The sequence below is a fragment of the Falco biarmicus genome, chromosome 16 (assembly GCF_023638135.1).
Source record: "Falco biarmicus isolate bFalBia1 chromosome 16, bFalBia1.pri, whole genome shotgun sequence".
In the NCBI taxonomy this organism is placed as follows: domain Eukaryota; kingdom Metazoa; phylum Chordata; class Aves; order Falconiformes; family Falconidae; genus Falco; species Falco biarmicus.
Window position 1 is genome coordinate 6,111,755 of NC_079303.1, and position 22,414 is coordinate 6,134,168.

Sequence of the window (22,414 nt, forward strand, 5' to 3'; positions counted from 1 at the left end):
CCAGCAGCCATCCCACATATATTTGCAAATGGTCAGAAAGCAGATATTCAGAATAATTACATCTAGCAGGAACCAGTCAGACAAAAATGTCTCTGAACATCACCAGACCCAGGGACCGGCCCGTTGTGAGTAACAGCACCTCGGGAAATCATACAAAACCACGTCTCTGGTCATCTTAGGCGTAGGTGAGTAACGTGAACACTTCCAGGTGCTGATGGTCACCCAAGCCTTGTGGGAAATGTAAGGATGATGCTACAGAGCTGCAACCAAGGCAATTAAAGTGCAGTTTACAATTTCAGGCAAAGCTGGCTTTTATCAGTACTCCCACATGCCGAGAGATGGACTCCGTGACTGCTTATGAAATGTTTTGTCATCTAGCTTCCACTTTTTAGCAAGCTGATGAAAAAAAAGCATAAATCCATCAGACATGTTGTCTTACCAACTCCTGATATGTTTTGGCTACTTACAGAGAGTAAGAGAAGTCTTTGGAGCAGATGTGAAATTCAGATCTTGTTTGCTCACTTGTCATCACTCAAAAAGCAAAACAAACACTCCTGCTCCTGCAAAAATTAGGCCTCGTGTCCCGCTGCTCTGCCTCGCCGCACGTTTGCTCGATGTTCCCTGTGGACGACGGTTCCTTTCGGTCCGTAGGGTGGTCCCACCTTCCTTAAAACTTGCTGTGAAGCCCCAGAGAAGCAGCAACAGGGAGCCCAGGAAACTGTAAATCACAGTACATTGCAATTACACTGACGATATCACCCATGTGAAAAATATCTGGAACGCCATCACACTGTACCTGAGAGCAGCAGGTAATCCAGAGGGAGTCATGAAAAATTATTTCATTAACAACCTCCCAAACAGTGATGTCTAGCCAGTGTGTTTGTTGGTATTTTCACCATGTGAGTTCCTCTGTCTCGAGAGGGTATTTTGCAGGTACGCGGAGCCACCTACAAACTCTGGGTAACACAAAAGCAGCCGGGGTATCAGTTTATTACAAATGCCCATTTTCTTTCTGACACTTCGAGGTGCTCTCCCAGTTTCATGATGTTTCTCAAGTGATACCTCAAAATGTGGAGCTGGTTTGGCCGGACTCCCACATACTTCTCCAGCAGTGATATAGGCAGCACTTCAGCATCTCGACCTTACACCTTGGCTGCCCTTCCCGGAGTTCTCTGTGATCCCCAGGCACGCGTAGGGCTGGGGTGCGACTGGCTGCACCGAGGGACGGAATGCAACCCCAGATCAAGGCTGTCTCCATCCTCCCCCCAGAGTGCTGGGCAGATCAGGAAGGTGGTGGTGGTGGTGTATCACAGGAGGGTTTTCTTCTTGGTTTTGTGCCTGTAATCACAGATAAAATAGAAAAAGTTATTTGAAGCTGTTATCTGGCCCAGGAGGGAAAAAAATCTTAACAGAAACACACATAATCCCATATGAGACAGGCCCAGAAGAATCTAATTGGATTCTTTCTTAAGCTAAATTCTACAATCCCTTTATCTCCCTGATTATTTACTGCACACAGTAATAAGCAGACAAAGAAAAATTGCTCTTGGTAAAGTCTTTCAGCCAGATTTCAGTAAACCAAAAGATTTAATTTTTGACCAAAAAAAGAAAGCTATATTTTTACTGGGAATGCCTTAGTAACGTTGGTGTTTAACAGCCATCACATGGTGTAAAAATAGTTGTTCTGGAAATTCTGAACTTTACTGTTCCTGATACCTTTTTTTTTCTGTAACAACTGATATATTTAACCATCTCCTCATTGGGATTACGTAGCAGGGAGGTGTCCAGTTTCCCATTTAGAACAGGCACTTCACTGAAGACTTCTAGAGGATGCTGCCAGGCACACTGCCGAGGCCAAAGCCTGCTTTCCACCGTGGTCCCAGCCCCTGGCCCCGCACCAGCCTAAGTTCCCAGGGCAACGGCCAGAACGAGCCCAGGGGATGGCAGTGGGGAGCAGAGCCCAGGAGCACCAGGCAAGGCAGCCCAGGAGCAGCCCTCTATGTATCACAGCACTTACATGGTTAGGATGCAGAAAATAAGGTGAAGTGTGGAGACTGGCTCTCCTAGTCTGCGCTTTTCAGCACTTACCTCCATCTTTCCAGTGAGGGATGGTCAGTCCCTCTGTGGTTCTCCAAAGAGACGAGCGGCCATGGCAGCAGTTGGAAAGGGTGATCTTTCCAAGGTTTCGCATGCCTCACCAGCCAGCAGCCACCATGATTTCCTGAGCCTCTCCTCCCCAGATGCACAAAATTAAGTTTTGCTTTTTATGGATGCATAATTAACCCCTTGAGTAAACATCTATTCAAACCTACATAATTAGTACTTAATTTTTCAAAAAGCTAATGAAAGGCCCTTTTAGGTTCCTAATTGGCTGCTACTTCCTATTAGTCAACTCCAAGTATGAACTATCAACATGGGAAGTGCACTACACGGCAGGAGCTGTGCAGACCAGGAACGCGAGGCTGAAAGCTGGCAAGCCGGACGGGCACGCGTCTGGGCACACGATCAGATATACCTCATGTGGATAGCGTTGTGCAATACAGACTAAATAGCATTCAAAAGTACCCATTCTTTGGTTGAAGAAATTCACTCTCGAACCCAACCCCTTAATGTTTGATCTTTAGGTTGGGGGGGGTTGTAAATTTTCGGCTGGTGGCTTGTATAGTGGGTCAGGACATGTCCCAGACAGACAGTTTTCTAATGAAAACAATGGCAATATGAGAGACATGCTAGCTGGAATTATTTAGGGACAGATAATCAAGCTGTACAGTAAATGTACCACTGAACAGCTTAATTAACAGCGCATGCCTATCAGGAGCTAATTACACGATTCTTCACCATTTGAAAATGAATTGTTACCACTTAGCTCCCAGGATCATAATTACCAGGTTAAGAAGAACGCGCAAAACCTGCAGCTAAGTTCTTTCGATAACTCGGTTGCCAATTTAACTGCTTTATTTATAAAAACAAAGCCTGTAGAAAGGAACAACTCTTTCCAACAGAGACGATGGCATTCAAAGCAGCAGCATGTAGTTCCACACCAACTCATTCCCAATCACGCTACAAATGAGGGAACCTCCCTGCTTTCTAGTCAGTGCCTCTGTTTTAAGGCAACAAAGGAAAGCAGATAATGCTTATAGATTCCGCTCGAGAGGAATACGTTATCGAATTGCACATTATTTCAAGGAGCTCATCTAGAATGATGCCTTTCCCCAGACAACCGCTCAGAAATCCCATCTGCATTGCACGTACAAGTCCTTATTTTGAATTTTTCCTGTTGCTCCAAAGGCCATGCTGTTCCATGGGCTGTGCTGCAGTGCTCTCTGCTGGCACCAGCCTGGGAGCCCAGGGATGCTCCAGCAGAGCCAAGGCAGCGGCCAGGCAGCCCGTCCACCTGTGGACGGCACTTCTGGGCTGCCAGGCCCAAGGATTTACAACCCATGAGTCAAGCTACTGGAAAATCCTGAGTTTACCAACACTGGCTCTTTGTATTTGCTTTATGAGCGTGTATTTACGTTCAGGGTGTCACATCTCAAAACTGCTCTGTTTGAACACCCCAGCGCATGCGCCTCCTGCACAAACAGCCCTGCTGCCCTTTCACTGATAATATTCAGGAGGTATTTTCTTCTCTCGCTTCTTTGCAAAAACTGACAGAAGTGTTCCAGGTCACTTCCCACCAGAAGAGCAGAGCCCGCAGGGCCGGGACTGACGGCGCCTTTCGAACACCTCTGCAAACAGGCTGCTGTAATTTGCACATTGTGCTCTTGGCTTCCATCACACCTCCTCACTTCTGATTCATGCCATTAAAAAGTAGATTGTCGCTCGTTCTGAGTGTCTTTGGTTAATAACTGCTATTTTAACTCGAGCCCACTGAGAGCTCAGCAAAAGTCCCTGAACTGAATTGCCTGTTGTCCTAGATTCTGTCGGGCAAGGTCGAGAGCCACCATCTCGACTGATTCTTTCCACAGCCAAGCACATGAGGGAGCTTTTCCCTCTCGCTCCCACTGGATTCTTGGTGTTTTTCGCAGTGTGTTTCTGAAGGCCAAACTCTGAACACTCTTGATGTGGAGAACATTGCAGTCCTCGCATACTGAAGAGCCCTGCTCCATTTTTTCAGGCAAGTTTCTTCCTCCTCCTAACTGACGGCTGTCCCTAGTACCATCCTGCTGCAGTCATGTTCTTCCTGTAGGATTTATAATACATTTACAGCAAGTGCTACAAGAGCAAGACAAAGGTGTGCGTACCCACTCCAGTTTATCACAGCCGCCCCCTCCTCCTCCTCAACACAACTAATAACACCACACATTCCAAGGACTGGAGCACAGTAAATGCTTCCCTTTCATCCTCATTATCTCTGCCTTAAAATTCTCCCAAAGCAACTGCATTATCACGAATCACGCCATTTTTAATTTAATTTCCTCTTTACCACCCTACAACTAACCCAGCCTGGGCTGCCTCGGTGCCCCCCGCGCAGGGCAAACCAGAGCCAGAGGTCAGACACCAGCATGGCAGGGAATATGGATGCTCAGGCAGAGATGCCGGTTTGTTCTCCTTATTGGCACTCTAACTGGAATTATGATCATAATGAACCTATTTCAATAAAGAAAGGACTTGTTGCTTTCCTCCTCTGCCTCCCCTCTGCGCATCTACCGGCCGCCTCACGGCGCCTGCGGGCAGCGCTTGGCTCTGCTGCAGGTGTGCGGGTTCCTTCTGCAGAATCGATCTCGACGCCCCCACACCCCGTGGTCCGGGGTGTCCTCGGTTTCTGTGTTATCTCACAACACGAGTTTTAACTGGCTATTAAATTTCTAGTTAGGATACAATGACCAAAAGCCTTTGGTAAAGTAAAAGAAGTTAATAAGAACATCCAAAATTGTATAAAATAATAAGAAACTAGCTGAGAACTGAATGTGACCAAAACAATAATACTGAAAGCATTAAATTGGTTTTATACCTTAAAATGGGAATTAAGAGATGGGAATGAAAGAGCAAGAGGCAGAAGTGGCCAGCACCTTTCCCACCCCAGGTCTATCCCGTGCCTCCCTGCCAAGGGTTTCTGCTACACCAGGGTGCAAGTGGAAACACTGTGGCAGCAGGACCAGAGGCGTTGACCTGTACATCCATGTTTACGCCCACATATCTATAGGGCCTATATCTATATGTACAGTGTATATATAGCCTAATAAATGACCTCAAGTTACTCTGATTTTGGTGTCTCCCCCAGGATGCCAGCAGCGGGACGCAGGAGGAGCTACGGCCGAGGACACGCAACAGCTTGTGGTGCTGCCTCATGGAAGACATTGAAGGGAGGAATAGGTGAAGCTTTACATGGATTTCAAGCTCAGATCAATGCAAATTCCACTGAAACCTAGCACTAAAGAAAACCTTAGCATTCAAATCCCCATCCAGAAATTCTGACCAAAATCCTTAACACTATGAAGTTCACAGTGACAGAGCCTGGCCAACAAAGAAATGAAGAATACCAAGCAGCCTTTGCCTTGGAACTAAGTTGCTGAAGAAAAAAATCTTAAGAAAAATAATGTGATTTTCTAGCATTGCCTCAGAGTTGATTTATTCCTCATATAAAACTAAACTTCGCAGTGATATGCACTTTTTTCATGCATTATTCTAGATGGCAGTGTAAATCAACTGAGAGTGCAGTCAGTAAAGCTGTTATTGCCATCTCTAAAAATCCTACACTATATAAAAGATTCAAAGAATTATGAATATTTCCTATATTCATATGTGCCGTGCTTCTTGGGAAGGCACACACACAGAGTTTTGGAAAGTCAAAATAAACCCATTGTATGGTTGAAAATAGTCCAGAACTCTGGTGATGGAGATTAATCTCTGCTGCAATGATTTTTCCCCATGGTTTTGTACTATCTAAAAATGGTGGAGAGCATCACCATCCCCGTGTTGGGGATGGGAGGGCTGGGGTGCCAGAGCATCCCAGTGGGAAACTGTCCCGCTCCACACTGTGCAGCCCCAGCGATCTCCCAACACCACACAAAAGAAAACAGGGTGGGTGTTTTGTTTTTTTTTTAAATACCAAGAAGCCATTTGTTTGATTAAAGCAAATTATATTTGCATTCCACCCAGGAACATTTCAATACCCAACTCGGCGCGCGCGGGGCGCGGCTGCCGCTGCCCACCGTGCCCCATTGCTGCCGGCAGCGGCGACGTGCACGCACACGCACACCCACAGGCAGCTCGTGCTGGTGGATTTGCTCCCCGTGGGGTGTGGGGTGCTGCCTGGTTACCAGCACCAGCACCACGGCGCAGCCATCCCTCCTCCCGCTGCGCTGAGCTGGGGGCTCTAATCCCCGCAGACCGCGGGAGCTGAGCCGGAGCAGCAGCGGACGGGAGTTGCTCGCTTTGTGCTGACTTGGGTAAGCAAAACGTTATTTCCTTCATAGCCGTTCGCTTTTCCTGTCTGTTCTGTGCAGTGAAGCAGGTGGGATGCTGGCTAACCTGTTTGGTTTGGGTTTTTAAATCGATTTTTATCTTGTAACAGGAAAATGCTGGAGGACTTCCCTGCACAGGCTGTTAGTCTAGTATCCTCCAGCTCTCGTGCTATATTTAGCAATTTCATAGAAAGCTGCCTTCTGACGTTTTACTTCAAAGGTATTGTAAGGAATCTGAAACGTTTATAATGAAAATTGTGATTTTGTAAGTGTTCGTCAAGGACTGCTAAGTTAACACACTGCTTTTGAATCGACAGAGTGTTTAACCTGGGTTTGTTTCTAAGAGCAAGCTCATGTTTCCAATTTCTTGTTCTTTTGTCCCTGAACACAGAGGCTGGCCTGGCAGTTCATTCATTCACATGCAGATTGCTTGTTTTGGTGTTCTTTTTTAAACCAAAGCCCTTTGACTTTTTTTCTGTAAACTTCTTTCTAATTCTAAAGGCAAAACCATGAAAGCAGCATGTATCTTCCCCCTCCACATGTAACTTTGTCACAAGACTATTAATCATGTCTTACAACAATTTTGCTAATGCAGTATATCCATTCAGAAGCTGAGTGTCTGTCTGCAGATGGATTTGTTACTGTGAGATGTGAAAGCGGAACAAATTTCTTCAGAAAATATTTAAGCAAGGTCATAATAACATTCATTACATTCTAAGCAATGATGTGTCATTTGCTGGATCAAACAGAGTATAGCAGCAGTCACATTTATTGACTCAGTCTGTAGAAGGGCCCAAAGGTTAGACATTAATATTGAAACTATTTACTACCTTCAGCACATACTCAATCAGACTGGAGTCCTGTATATTGCTTAATTTGTTATGATGGGAAAGAGGGAAGCTAAACAAATTAAAGCAATGTTATGTACTTCATTTTAATCTCCAAAGGTCTTTACCTACATCAATTCCATTTTATTATGTAATCTTAACACACCGCTGTTCCTGCACTATCAAAAGGTAAACGGGCAAAAGGGCAAACACGGACCCTTCTCTAGATTAGGTGTTTAAAATGATGCATTTTTCAAGTGCATACTGGGTGCACTCTGTCCGTGCATCCCACTGCTGTGGCTGGCAGACATGCCCACCAATCCAGGGGTGATGCAGATGTGAACGGGGTGTCAGGATGGATCTGACAAAAATGTATGTCAGGAGCGTGATGGAAGCGCACAGACAGACACATCATATGGCAGGAGAACCTGCTCACCCAAGCACAGAGTCTGTTTGCCCAACTTTTGTTATGATGTTTTCTATTCCTGTGGAAAGTAAAGTTTCTTCAGCTAAGCGAGCAGATACGTTGAACCCCACGTACCCATATGCTGTGTACTAGCACTGAGAAAGGTCAGGGCATTGCTGAGCCAGTGCCTGAATAGATAACCAAAACCAGACAACAAATAAATCAAACGTTACCTTCTCACAAACTGCTGTGAGGTGCAACAAGTGGCTTAACTAGATTGAGAGAGAAAGTCAGAGGAGTTCCCGGAGCCTGCATCAGGAAAGTCACGGGTCTCATCAGCCCGTAATCGTGGCTGGACCGAGGCCCTTGCATCCTGCATCAAGCCCCTCTACAAACACTCTCTCGTGTATCAAAAGAGGAAAAAGTATTGAGAAGAACGTGACCCAGTAGGAGGAAGGAGGAAGGTGGGCAAGCATTCATCACCCCAGCACATATGCAGCTTTTCATTTTGGGCAATTCAAACATTTCGTTATTTTGCTCTCAAAATAGCAGCGTTTATCCCCCTTCCTCACAGGAAGGCGAGGGGAGGCAGGAGATGAGTTGCTCATGATGGCACAGGGAAACTGAGAAAGCAGGAAATCAAATACACGTGTAGGGAGTCAGAGCTATTCATCCAGCCTTCCCTGCAGCCAGCAGCAAAACCAACTGCCGTACGCAGAGAGTGGCAGAAGGAGGAACTATAAGATGAACAGATGATTCACAGGAGGCTAAAGAAAACACGGTACTACCTTCCTATGGAAGCAAAATCCTTTTTAAAAAAGAAACTTGAATTCACAAAGAATTAAACATGAAAATACTCAGGGAATCAAGCTTCAATGAGCAAATGTTGGGCAAATTTGACACGTGCTCCAATGGGCCAAATTCACAGAAGTGGGTGTCCGTGGCTCCACTGTCCCCTTCTGCTGGGGGGCACACAGCCACCTCTGCCTGGGGCTGCCAGCATGGTCCAGCCTCCCCAGGAGGGATCTCTGCTCCGCGCCACTCTCGGGCTGCCCCAAAGACCTTGTGCCAGCCGAGCTGCATGGGAACGGAGACTAAAATACCGTTTGTCCCTGGGGCCAGGCCGACCTACTTGGGTTTTGGGTTTGGTTTTTTTCTGTTTTTTTAGTTCGTATTCTTTGTTTGACAGTAGGCTTGGAAAGACCTCAGAGAGGTCATCTGAATTTTACCCATCATTCAACACCGTACTGGCATCATACATTTGGTATTTATTTAAAGTGGGTGAAACTCACCTTCCACCGGCAGCTGCATGTCTCTGCTGAAAGTTCTCTTTTTTTGACATTCCAGATCTGTAGAGATTTGGGATGGGTGGATGACTGCAAAAGAAAGCTTCATTTGGGGGCTCAAAATACCAGCAGAAATGTTTCTACTAACTCATGGGCATTTTTGTGAAGAACTTTTGATCTTCACAGATCCTAAACAGCAGCGTATGGCTGGTTTTGATAAGGAGCTGTATTTCTAGGAGTTACACATGCATCAGAAACCAGAAGGTAAATAAAGATCAGGTGTACCCTGGCCTTTGGTGATTTTATGGACTGAAGCCTTCAACTGTTTACAAGTGAGCCAATTTTGTTTTCAATAATGTTAAATTAACCTTTAAAAAATTGTGTCAAGGAGCTTAAAACCCTGAAACTGTGCTAATTAAGGAAATAAACTAGGTTCAGGAGGAATTCAGTATCTAACATGTCTGTCATGACACACGATCTTTCAGCTTTTTCTCTGCTTTAATACTTCTGCCTCTTCCAAACACTTATTTTTACACAAAAAAAAAAAAAAAGGGCTTTATCTTTCAAAGGCTCGGCTGTATCTCATAGTCTTTGGGGCAGGCATTCCTGCTCTCAGGGAGTGCGATGCTCCACATACCAAGGGGCTGCTCCATGTGCTGAGCGTGCTGCCATCAGCACCCAAGCCCCTGCTGCCTGGGGATATTTTCAGCCCATTTCTTTTGTATCCCGATAGTGTAGACAAGCCATTTCTTTTTATTATTATTTTTTTCTAGCCTGAGGGCTTCTTTCTCACCTTCCAGTGTACTTCCAGTTCTGTAATGTTAGATCTGATCTTATTAATGGGGCTTAGATGTTTGTATAACATTTCACACCTCCCAGACCTTGTGCAAGCTCTAATTCTCCCACCGTCCCGATGAGCTCCCCCTGGGCTGACAGTGTCACTTTCTGCATTACAGCGGGGCTGCCCAGCCCGCATCTAAAGAGCTTAGTGGGGGTGGGGGGGAGGTGGGGGACCCGGACCTGACCAAGGGCAAGCTGCCCGTGAGCGGCGGTGCATGTTTCGGACATGTGGATCAGCCGGGAGTCCCACGGCTGCATTTACCGACAAACCAGATGTCCTGCAGCTCTGTCCTCCAACGCCGAGATGAGCTCAGCTGCCGCCCCGCAGAGCTGGGTGACTCCAGAAAGCTGAATTTTCTGGAAGCTGCTCTTGCCACCCCCCTGCACGCTGGCACTGCTTGCTCCCCGTCTGCAGCACAGAGATGCACCAGCAGGGCAGGACACTAAAGGCTGGGCACCCCCTCGCCTCGCCGGCGCTCTCCCACCAGCCAGCACCCTGGCATTGCAGCCCTGCCAGAAAAAGGCAATGGGAAGGTTATGACTCAGAGCAAAAGCAATCTGTCAATTAACAAAAATTAAAGATGACAGCAGCACAAACTGCACAAGACAGATCAACAAAACGTTTTCTATCAATTCCCCTCCCTGCAGTCATGAGCTCTTTAAACTATTTATTATTTGAGCAACAAAGCAGCTCAACTATAATCCATCTCCATTGCTATTTGCACCTAACTTTTAATCCATTAAGTCATAGATGCTGTAGGTAAAATTAGCAACTTTTCAAGAAGGGTTTTTTTAACCACTAAATATGAAGCACAATATAAACATTTGTAATTGCCAACACGCGCTAAATGAGTATACTGACAAGAAAGTATTACCATATGGCCACCAGCTCCTACCCAGCTGATCTGGTATTATGCTGCACTGATGGCTGAAGCGGGACACACCGTCAAGGGCACGTGCAGCACAAACAGTTGTGAGTAGAAAAAGCAGCACAAAATTTCACATGCTTGAAAAGTCCGACTCCTCTGACCAAGCAAAAGCCATTCACGGGATCCTGAATCCAGCTAGCTCCTGGGTAGTCGTCTTCTTCATGCGAGCACCTGCCACATCAGTCACCACTCCTCTTCCTCTTCCTCACAGCGTTCCCTGCTTCCACTCTGGAGGAGATGGGTCGCAAGGAAGAGGACGACAGCAGCTCCTGGAAGAAACAGACGAGCAACATCCGAAAAACATTCATTTTCATGGAGGCCCTGGGATCGTAAGTACCGCAGCTGCTTCCCAGGCAGAGCCACCTCTAGACAGCGGCTCCCATCTGGCACTGGCCAATGTCCCAAGAACGCAGCTCCTTCCGAGACAAACCCCAGTCTCCAGGTGTGTGTGGGGGTGCCCCGTCACTGCTGCACGGTTGCTGCTGATGCTCTGATTCATGGCTTACGCCTGCCAAGCAGCACCGAAGCAGCAACTTCCCCACCAGCCCCAGGCTCCCGGTCAGCTCTGCCCTCTCCTCCTTTCCCACTAAGCCTGAACAGCAGCTTCATTAAGTTTTGGTCTTTTCCCACTGAGCACACTGGTCTGCTGCTGCCGCAAGGTCAAGCAAGGTCAAGGGATGGCTCAGAGAGAGGTATTGTAACAATAAGTCATATATTTAGCCTCTCAACTCTGACTCAGTTGAGGGATGAAACAAGAAAAGGATGTTCAAGTTATACAATACTTCTCTGTAGGCTAACGGCTTAATTTGCCTATTCATGCGGATGAGATAAGGAAACATTTCCAAGGTGGTGAAGGAGGAATTGAATTACCTCCACCAGCAAGTTCTGTCACAGCCAAATTTTCTGTGACTTCAGAAACCACAACAAAGCTCCCTAAAAACAGCTACCCCAGAGCTCAGCAACATTTTAAATTATCATGTTCCTGGTCAGCCTCAGAAATCAGTTGAATTATCCAGCAGCCTTCTCTAAAGAAATGAGATTAGAAAAAGCTTTGTTCTCTCCTAGTCAACTTGTTGATTTATCATTTTTTAATAAGGGGTATAATTATTATAAACTGTTTGGGACAGATACATAGAACAGATGCCCTAGCATCTGATTTGTAGGTTGTTCATTTCCTACTATTACATTAATAGGAAAATTTAGCATTAGAAATTGGGATTTTTTCCACATGCACCACTTCAGCTAGCTGAAGAACATAAATGAAGATCCAGGACCTAAAACTACCTGGTAACTTACCATCGCCTTCCCCAGCACCCACAGCTGTTGGATTAGGGACCTTAGCAAGGACGTCCCTGTCTATTCCCTGAATGCTCTCGGGAACTTAAAAGGCATTTCCATGAAACAGCCTTCAGACTTTATATCGATGAAAGGAGAAAAATGTGTGACACAAGGAAAAGCTCCCAACACCACCTGCTTTTTGGGCCAGAAGAGAGAAGACTATTACATATCATTTACAGAGCGATGTGAAGATTCTAATTAATTTGTTGGAATGCTTTCCCAAAAATCTATGGGGCTTTTTGTTGGTTTCAGCAGGGGGGTTCCTTGCTAGGAACCAGTCCTGGCACAGCCGAGTTCCCTGCAACCCCAGTGGTCTTGCACATTGTTTTGGCAGCACCCAAGGGCCCACAGGAGGAGGAGGAGCCCCCTGCGTCACCGCCGGCTGCCACTTGCTAACGAAGGCACCCGAGCAAAGCGCCGCATGCCAGATGGGTACAGCTCCGTGCTCAGCCCATCCCTCGGCACAGCGTGCTGCATTCTTTGTGTAGGGGGTTACAGGAGACAGAGGGTTTCTGCCCTTGCGTATTGGGTTTGCTGCAATAGCTTCCCAACCAAGAAGGTGCTTTCTCCGCGCTCACCTTCCTCGCTCTGCCCTCCGGCTCCCTGCAGGGCTTTGCAGACTCAGTGGCAAGTTCCATTTAACTGCCATCAATTAATCTGTTGCTCATTTGATAAGGATTATTGAGGACTGACCTGGCAAAGTATGCACTGTCACTACCCCAGGACAAGTGTTCAGCTGCCCAAGACAAACCTTTAACAGGATTGTGAGCTTTAGACATGTTATAAATACCTGCTCATCGCTGCACTGGGCTGAACCCTTATCAGGAACGTAGATGACACTCATTGTCACTTTGTCACTAACGGTACGAGCAGTGTCTGCAGAAAGGAAAACACAGCAGATGACGAATTAGAATATTAACTGAGGTTATCCAGTTGTTTTGCACTTTGGATATACAGAACATTGGCTGATATACCCAAACTGCAGTTTAACTGGGCTCTCCTCACTGCAGTTTGGCTATCTCAGTCCTCAGGGCGACGCTGACCAGGGAAAGTGAAGGACGGCTCTAAGCCGATGGGGACTCCGAGGAAACACAATTTGTATTAAGCAGGAATTTGTCCCTCTTAGAGTGGAGGCTGTTGAGACCTTTCCACGGGGGGGTTGCTAACCCCAGTGGGCAGCCGAGCTGCAGACCACCCCAGCACGAGGTGGCTATGGATACAGCCCCTCGGCTGGGCTCACGCTTCCCCCAGGAAAATCCGCCCCCGTCCCAATGGGTTCAAGCGCACAATTCCTGGAGCAGCAGCGAGCTGTGAGCCGCGGTACCGGACCTGCGGGGAGGACGGTTTGACTCGCCGGTCTTAAATGTCTTTTGCAACCTAAATGATTCTGTGACGGAGCCTCCTCCTGCACCCCCGAGGCACTGCCCTTGTTTATTGGGTTTGCTGCAATAGCATCCCTGAACGCTGAAACCACGTTTGCCATCTGCCTGCCCCCCCCCCGCCCCCGGGTGTGCCCTGGACTGGGCAGCACCAAAGCTCACCCATAGCCTGGCACAGGCCGGGGTAAAACTCTTGACTGAGGCAGTGCTGAAGGATGCGATTTCATTTCATTGCAGGGGTCTTTTTTGTCCACCGCCTCAACATAGCTTCATGATGAACTAAGCAATAATAATCTTTTCTCTACAAACAGAGAAAACTGTGGCTGGCTTTTTTTTTTCTACATATTGCATAATCTTGCATTGAATATCCTAAGTTCGGGGCTGCTGGAGATGCAGTTCTAGCTTTACAACCAGCATCCACTTAGAGTTAAATGAGTACCGTATTGTTTTTTCTTGCTATTTCCTCTTTCTCTCTGTGAGTATCCTTCCTGTTCACAGCAGCAGCATATACTGAAGTACAACTTCTTCTGCTCTCTGCAGAGGTGCCTTTTCAGAAGTTTTCCTAGTGAAGCAAAGAAGCACTGGCAAGCTCTTTGCTCTGAAATGCATCAAGAAGTCTCCTCTCACAAGGGATAGCAGCTTGGAGAACGAAATAGCAGTGTTGAAAAAGTGAGTACGTAGACATTGTAACGTAAAGTAGAACAAATGTCCCTTCCTAAAACGTGTGGCTCTACAGTAAGAATAAGATAAAGAAATAAGTCTTTCTTTTTAAAAGAATATATAAAGATTACTGTGAATTAGTAGATTAGTAAAGTTTCTTCCATCATTCCTTGGCTGGGTTTGTAACCCCAACACAGCCGTGCTGCCCCAGATCTGTGGAAGGAAATAGATGAAGCAGAGCAGACGCAGGGGAAGGAGGGACAGAGCAAACGCTGTTGCAGTCCAAGAAACGCACCTGACGCAGAGCAGGCAGCTGTTAGAAACAAAGGGTCTGGTCCTCCGCTTTGGTGCCTGGTGCTCCAAAGGGAGTTTGCAGTCACATCAACGATCCTCTGCCACGCAGGGTGAGGGAGATCAGCCACAGAACAACCCAGTGAACTTTCACTGGCAATTAAAGCAAGAGGACTGTTGGATTCTCCACTTGAAAAGCCACCTTCGTCCTTGCCAGGTTTGTTTCTGACCCACATTTATCTTTGCAGAATAAAGCATGAAAACATCGTGACTTTAGAAGATATTTATGAGAGCACAACCCACTTCTACCTGGTCATGCAGCTGTAAGTATCAGCAGAGCCACTTCTTTGCAGGCCACAGAGGAAGGAGTGGCAGGACGAGGGCGATGCACTGCATTTCTGCCCCTACACACAGGAGTCCCTCACACGTAAAAGTTGCACGCACAGGAGCGATTCAAGCACCCCTCACTCACCAGGCGAGAGCCGCGTGGTTTGAACTAACCTGGACACTTCTCATACTGCCTTGGCCCATGCTCATTTTAGCAGCAAGTTTCTAAACCAAGATGAGGATCTATTTATGCAAATTAATTCATCACAGTTTAGCAGGGCAGAGACAGAAGTATTTCTAATTAAAGCTGTGCCATGCAGGGTTTCTAGAAATGAAAATGGGCAACATGTCAGCTACAGAGAAAGCAGCTTGCTGCGGGCATCAGCTCTGAGCACCCGGCTGCTACTGCTAGCTTGCAAATTTAGCTAAAGGAAACAATCACATAAAAACATATATCCGTGGACCAGAGCCTGGAGGCAGAGCAGGATGCCTGCGGTCAGACCTGCCGGGAGGTGCCTCGTGCCCTTAACCAAATCCCCTGGGCTCACCAGTCCCGCTTACTGGCACCCTGAAATTGCACTCAAGAGCTTCCATCAGCCTCAGCCTCACAAAAACTGCTGCCCAAGGAACAGTTTTGCTAGAGGTGGAGTTGTAAAATGACCAGAAGGTTAGCTTGCTTAACACAAAAGTATGATTAGCTTTGTTTAAATTTTTTTTCTTTCTGAACTACCATTTCCATAGGGTATCCGGGGGAGAGCTGTTCGACCGAATTTTGGAACGAGGAGTTTACACTGAGAAAGATGCAAGTGTGGTGATCCACCAGGTCCTGACAGCAGTGAAGTACCTCCATGAAAACGGAATAGTTCACCGTGACCTGAAGGTGGGACCTCTCGGGGAGCTGGCGTGACTGCAGGCTTTGCCTGCTCTGCCCCACGACTTTCTGTTGTTCCTTTCCATTTTTCTACCATAAATTTCAACCTCTGACCGCTCTGCATTCACAGCCTGAAAACCTTCTTTACCTTACTCCTGAAGAGAACTCCAAAATCATGATCACGGATTTTGGCTTGTCTAAAATGGAACAGAACGGCATCATGTCCACTGCCTGTGGGACTCCGGGATACGTTGGTAAGGACCAGGAGTGGGCTCGTGCCAGTGGACTGTCTGGAAAAAAGGTTGCGCACATACAGTGCATTGCCTAGAAGAAAGGAAAAGAATATATAATTACATTAACAACATGTTACCCACAGATGCACTGCATGGCCCACGTAAAAGACTGCATTACAAATGAGGGTAGAGACTGAAAAATCTCAGAATGTTTAAAAGTACAAAGAAAAAGATAACTTTCAAAGCCATATATTTCAGTGTTAGTCATGCATTTATCAAACAATTACGGAAATAATTTTAACACAATAGGATTTTGCTTCACGTCCACCAGACTGCATTGGCTTCACCCACAGCTTACTGGTTAAAACCTCAGGATGCAGGCAGAAATTGTCCGTTGTTCTTTCTATTCAATGGCACAAAATAGATACAAAAAGCACAGACCAATCCAACTGGTAAATAGGGCTCTTACTGGCTGTTTCTTTGCACTGGCACCTCAGAGGCTGAGTGTACAAGAAGCTACTGCTTTTCCCACTATTGGATAATTTATTATTGCTCAGAATTTTCATTTGGTTTTGCTGTTCTGCAGCTCCTGAAGTCCTTGCCCAGAAACCATACAGCAAAGCCGTAGACTGCTGGTCCATCGGGGTCATCACCTACATCCTGTGAGTAAGAGCAAGCAGCATCCCAATTATTTTTCCATGAGCTTCCCAACTCCTTCATCGCTTCATACACCTCTGCAGAGCAGTGGTGCAAGTGGAGGTGATACCAGACCTCCCATTTTGCTGCGGAAATACAGCAGCGCTCTATTCTGCCTTTGCACAGATTCACTAGACTATAGAAATGAAAGGGATGTGGGGAATCAAGTACTGGAGCAGAGATGAAAGGAATCACATCTCCTCCATTATGTGCCTCATCCTATGCTTTGGATTTTTTTTCAGTTGCCTACAAATATCATTCAGTCTCCCTCGATACTTTTTGTTTCATTTCCTCCCACACCACGCAGCTATGTACCAGCTGTGGCTTTGTCCTTTCGCTGCTGTAGTTAAGTTTTTAACTCTTTTCTGCAGCTTTACCGATATGCTTAGCTGTGAGGACAGATGGATGGATAGAGCAGCCACCTCTGTTGCTCACTCACTCGTGCTGCCCGCGCGTGCCCAGCGTGGCCGTGCAGATGCGGGCGGCAGTGCTGAAGCACCGCTGCTTTCTGCTCTTCCAGGCTGTGCGGGTATCCTCCTTTCTACGAAGAGACCGAATCCAAACTGTTTGAAAAGATTAAGGAAGGCTACTATGAGTTCGAGTCTCCGTTTTGGGATGATATCTCCGAGTCAGGTAAAGCTCCATCAGGTAAAGCCCTGCGCTCCCCCCACAAGCTGCTACCCAGAGCCCAGTGACCTGTGGGCACGAGCCTGCACCAGCCCCCACACACCCCGGACACCCCCCGAACGCCCTTCGCTTGCTTCGGCAGGGATGGGAAAGGATGAATCACTGAACTGAGTCACCCACACAGCAGCAACCCCCCCAGCCATGGGAATCGGTTGCAGAGGCTCCTGGCACTGCGGTAGTGGGGGGATGACACCAAAGCCAGGCTGCACTGGCAGAGCTTGGGGTACTTTGCAACCTGCCTGTAATGCAGCATCCTCGGCTGAAGCCTCTCTTAAACATAACCCAGTTTTTCAGAAATGATAAGTGACCTCAGAGTGGGCTTAGGTTTCCCTTAGAATTAGAGGAACTCCAGGGCGGGTAACCTTATTTTTCTGGGGTTTTTTCTCTTCCCCTTTGCTTGTCTTCCCATCAAATCACACTTTCTTGCAGCAACGCAGCGAGCCGTGTCAGCCACCACTGCACACTTCCACCAGACTAATCTGCTTGTGGAGCTCGCCTGCACCGAGTTTACTGAAGCCAGCATCTTAGCAGCGTATTTTGAACATCAATCTTTTGTACATACAAACAAAACTAGCAGGAGGTTTGTTAGGACTTATTAACAAACACCACAACCCTCCTTTCAAAAAAAGAAAACAAGATTTTTTTAAAAAGGAGGGATGTAGGTGCTCTTTAAAGCAACTTCTACATCTGCTCAGTTTGCAGTGTCTTATGGGTTTTAGAGTTACTCTTTAGCTGAATAATTCATCTCAAATTCACATAATCTAAGCGTGAAGTTTGGTACATCCCTGGCTAACATTTTTTCATCTGGAGCCCTTCACTACAAAAATCTCCCTTTAATGGAGTGATGAAGCTGTATCAACACCTCCTTCCCGGGGCTGACCCTTGCGATGTTTATGCACTAGCGTTTGCCCCGTCTGTTAGGATCGCACCTCGGAACACGGACGAAATAACCTTTTCTCTCTGCTTCTCCTCCCCTCCCACACAGCCAAGGATTTCATCAGACACTTACTGGAGAAAAACCCAAACAAGAGGTTTACCTGTGAAGAAGCCCTGCGGCACCCATGGTGAGGGGACCGGGGCCCCGGCAGTAGCTGGTGGCCTCGGGGATTTACCAGCCTCCGCATCGGGCTCCGTGTCCTCGGTGGTAGCTGCGAACAGGGGTGTCTCCCCAGCCCCCCTTATTAACGTCACCACCTGCCCCCGCGTGGCCCTGGGTGTTCCTTTTTTGTGTGCAAAGAAAGAAAATGATGAATAATTAAAGATGCAATTTGTGCATATTTGCCTCCATAAACAGAGGCAAAGAAGAAATCCCATCCCAAGCTTTTCCAAGCTTTGAAGTGTGTGTTTGTGTTACATTTTGTTGCTGTTTTTCCTTTGGGTTTAATTATTGCTGATTGAACGTACAAAGCAGTTAGTTGCCTCCAGAATGCGGAATGCCTTACAAATGCCATCTGCCTACGAGCCCATTTTCTTCTCTCCCCATCTGCAGGATTAATGGAAATACAGCCCTTCACCGTGACATATACCCATCTGTCAGCGCTCAGATTCAGAAAAACTTTGCAAAGAGCAAATGGAGGGTAAGTCGTTTGCTGGTGGGAGCCTAGAGCCACTTCACTAACAAACGCCAGTTGCTGCCACCTAGCAATAAGCAAGGCTTCAGCCCTGTGGGTAAGCACCCAAAAGCTGAGATCCTCCAAAGGCTGCCTGAAAATTGTGTGTGGTTCCTCTTTATACTATGTTTGGACCAATATTCCCTGCTGCAACACATACTGGTAGGTTCGCCACAAACATTGCGCTGGAGTGGCCTCACCAAGAAAGTAATGGGGAGGGGGAAAGAAATAATTGCCTTTATACTGAGGGAGTGAAATTGATGCTCCATCAGCAGGTCTTTCAGGGAGCTTAACCCAGCTTTTCCTCCTTTCAGCCTCAAAGATAAGTTGGTACTTCATTTATATCAAGAATTTTAGTCAGAATTTAGGTGGAGAGAAAAATGCCATTAAGAAGCACGTGTACAATAGCATTTTAAATATGTTCAAAATTCAGCTCTAGTCTCCATTTCACACTGTGGGGTAATTTACAGCTGTTCCCCCAATTTCCTCATGTAGAAGTGGTTGTAATCTTCAAAAGCATCAGCAGTTTGCACTCAGTGGAAACTACGATGTTTACGCCAGGAACAAGCACATCCCACTTCCCACATATTGTGCAAACAGACAGTGCGTGCTAACCGGGACAGTACTGTCCCCCCCTCCCCACACACAGCCATTGCCCTCAGGGGGCCAGTCTGCTGGCCCACAGCACCCACCCAGCCTGGCATCCCCCAATGCTCACTGTGGGCTTTTTGTCTTCTTCCCCAGCAAGCCTTCAACGCCGCGGCCGTCGTGCACCACATGAGAAAGCTCCACATGAACGGTCATGCGGCGGCTGAAAACAGCCCCCCGGTTATACAAGTCTCAGAGGCGTCCAGACCCGACACAGCCATGGTGGCCACCCAGCCAGAAGCACCAAATGAAGACAAGGATGCATCGCTCCCCCTAGTCCCCACGCAGGGCTGCCCGAACCCTCCCACGCAGCTGGAGCAAGACACAGGAATGACAGAGACGAAGCTGCAAAGCCACTCGGAGAACGGAGCACTGCCCGCGGGCAGCCACCTGGTCCTGCCGGATAACTATAGCCCACCCACCAGAACTTCTTGTGGCTGCAGTCCAGCCTGCATGGGGCACGAGAAAACAAAGACCTCCTTCTGCTCCGAGACTGTGCTGCTTAAAAAATCTGCAAAATCCCAGTAGGTATCCCAGTCATTAGCCATAACTTCCAATGAGGTGTACGGGAATAACCATCTCGGGAAGGAGTTCCTTGGCACATAAGTTGCCAGCCCAGGTGGAAGTAGAAAGGAGGGAGGAATAAGGACAGAAGCAGATGCTTTGGCTGGCCGGGTAGCAGTGCCCAGCCAAGCGTCTTCCATGCTCGTACCAGCATCAGGTGAGGCACATCGCGCAGGCAGCGTGGCAAAGCTTCAGGGAGCTGAGGCAGCAGGCTCCGCTGCCACGCTCCGGTGGCTCCAGCCCATTTGCTTTCCAGAAACTGAAACTGCCGGTGGTTAAAGCTGCTGATGCCAATTTTTCAGCTGGTGCCAAGCGACTGGACCCTGCCTTTGCTGCAGTGTTGACTCGCACCCAGCTAAGCTTTGCTTTCAGCAGCTGATGCTCTTTGTATTAAAAACACAATTTCAGTTCACCTGCAGAATGATTGTAAATATTGCTGTTTCTCTTTTTTCTTTTCTTTTCCGATTCTTCCATTTCAAAGCAGTCATTTCAAATCAGAAGTTATTGTTCCAATGAAAACCAGTAAACACTCTTCTCACTGTGGCACTGGGCAAACTGGAGTCTGTTTGATCATGTGATAAGGAGGCAGCCACTGGGCTCCCCACATCGCCAGCGGTAAGTGATCTGCAACCCAATCACCAGCTGCTTTTAATTAATACCATTATGGCATAAAAAAGGGAAAGGCAGAAACAGCAAAGTGATTGTACATGAAATAAATTGACTTACAGGCTTTTTGCAACAGAAAAAGCCTTAACTAAAACATCTTTTAAGGAAGAAATCATCTTTCAGCCTCCATTAAGGCCAGCCCAGTGATTCTGAATTTGACTTCTACATTTACAACAGGGTTGCCCCAGGAATGTGTGCGGGGAAGCCAAGCATGGACCTGTCATATCGAACCCTACTATTACTCAAAGCTACTCACTGGGAATCACACTGGAATGAAACAGCTCCATCAGCTGGTATTGGGGCTTTTCAGCTGGGTCTCAGCTATGGGCATGAGCAAAGGGCTGACAACAGGTTGCTGGCCCGCGGCTGAGCGCAGGCGGGACATCGCTGCAGCCCGAGGGGCTGTGCCCTTTCCCAGGTTGGGTCCAGGCAGGTCAGCTGAAGGTGCTTTGTCACCAGAGTAGAGCATGGAGGGGTTCATTTTGTAGCTGAGCAGAGCACACTCAAAATCCTGTTTGACTACAGCTTGGATTAATTCCGGACTAGCTAAATTGTTATCATTTGTACCACATGATATATGAGCGGTAAGAAGCATTGCTATTAGATCCTGCAATAAAGAATGTTCCTCAAAGGTGAGCATATGCTAGCACAGCTCTCCACAAAAGCTCCATAAAGTGAGCTACCTGTCATATTTTATGGCACTGCCTACTGATGAGATTGTAGGGACGGGACTGTAATATACAAAGGATTACTAGAAGAGACAAATGCAAGTAAAATCTACTATAGGCTCCAAAAAGATCCATTCCAATGATCAGACATGTAACAACCCTTTATAACTAGGGCACACAAAGAGATCTAAGCTGTCCCTAACACCCATGCTACTGCTTATTAACAGAGCACGTTCTGAAGGCAGCAGTCTAGTGAAACAAGTTCAATCCTCAACAGAATTTCTCTCTCTTGCAGAAACAGAAGGGCTGTTTTACTCTTTTCTGCACTTCAAAGCCAGACATCAGCAGTGCAAGCAAGAAAGGAGGCTGTGTCCTGCCAGGAGCAGGCAGGCAGCAGCGTCTCAGAAAGCAGCAACCGACTGGTTCCAAGCAGCACGTTAGTCCCAGGAATCCATCCATGCAGTGACCTTGGAGTGTTTCTGGATTGTTAAAGCTGGGAGAAGGCAACGCAAAGTCTGAGGCTACTGCTAGCATATTCAGTGTATATTATCCATACATTGCTCAGTGCTATAAGCTTTTGTTTCTGTACACTGTTTAGTTGTCCAATGCATAAGAAGTGCACTGCACAATGTAAATCCTATAAACCAAAGCCATGTAGAGTTTTACTCAGTGGCAGGTCAATTATTTTTACAGTCTTCACCCTATTCACTCCCTGGGTTTTGGTTACTCTCAGGCTTCGGCACTCTGGAGTTCAGCATCCACCAGCTGCCCGGGCTGTGCAGTTCTCATTTCAGCTACAAGAGGAGAGACAACCTGCTAGCAACCTCCATATGTCTGATAATAATCACAGCAAGGTCTAAGTTTCCTGCTTCCAAGTCTGTAATTGCACAATAAATACTTGCTTAATAAAGCTGACTTTTGTTTTGTAAAGTGCCTCTTGGTTATTCACAGAAATTTGATGTGGAAATGGTCTGTTAAGTCCCTTGTAAAGCATTCCCCGTGCATCTGCAGTCCTGCTCACTCTGGTGTTTTTCTGGCAAATAAGCAAATTGTGGTGGGAAGTCAAACAAGACATTTGACT

The 22,414-nt window shown here is 47.0% G+C and overlaps 1 protein-coding gene across 2 annotated transcripts; it reads left to right on the plus strand.

Moving 5' to 3' along the window:
- The first annotated feature begins 6,214 nt into the window (after nucleotides 1-6,214).
- CAMK1G (calcium/calmodulin dependent protein kinase IG) lies at nucleotides 6,215-22,410 on the plus strand. Of its 2 annotated transcripts, none has more exons than XM_056361817.1 (13): nucleotides 6,215-6,392; nucleotides 10,907-11,024; nucleotides 13,953-14,081; nucleotides 14,612-14,686; nucleotides 15,432-15,570; nucleotides 15,692-15,815; nucleotides 16,381-16,456; nucleotides 17,011-17,123; nucleotides 18,163-18,241; nucleotides 18,667-18,754; nucleotides 19,532-19,959; nucleotides 20,481-20,614; nucleotides 21,629-22,410. In XM_056361817.1, exons 2-12 carry the CDS (start codon nucleotides 10,933-10,935, stop codon nucleotides 20,575-20,577), a joined length of 1,440 nt encoding a protein of 479 aa, XP_056217792.1. In that variant the 5' UTR covers nucleotides 6,215-6,392; nucleotides 10,907-10,932; the 3' UTR covers nucleotides 20,578-20,614; nucleotides 21,629-22,410. The 2 variants fall into 2 exon arrangements, with proteins under 2 accessions (XP_056217792.1, XP_056217793.1); XM_056361818.1 differs by having other exon boundaries at nucleotides 20,484-20,614.
- The last annotated feature ends 4 nt before the right edge of the window (nucleotides 22,411-22,414 follow it).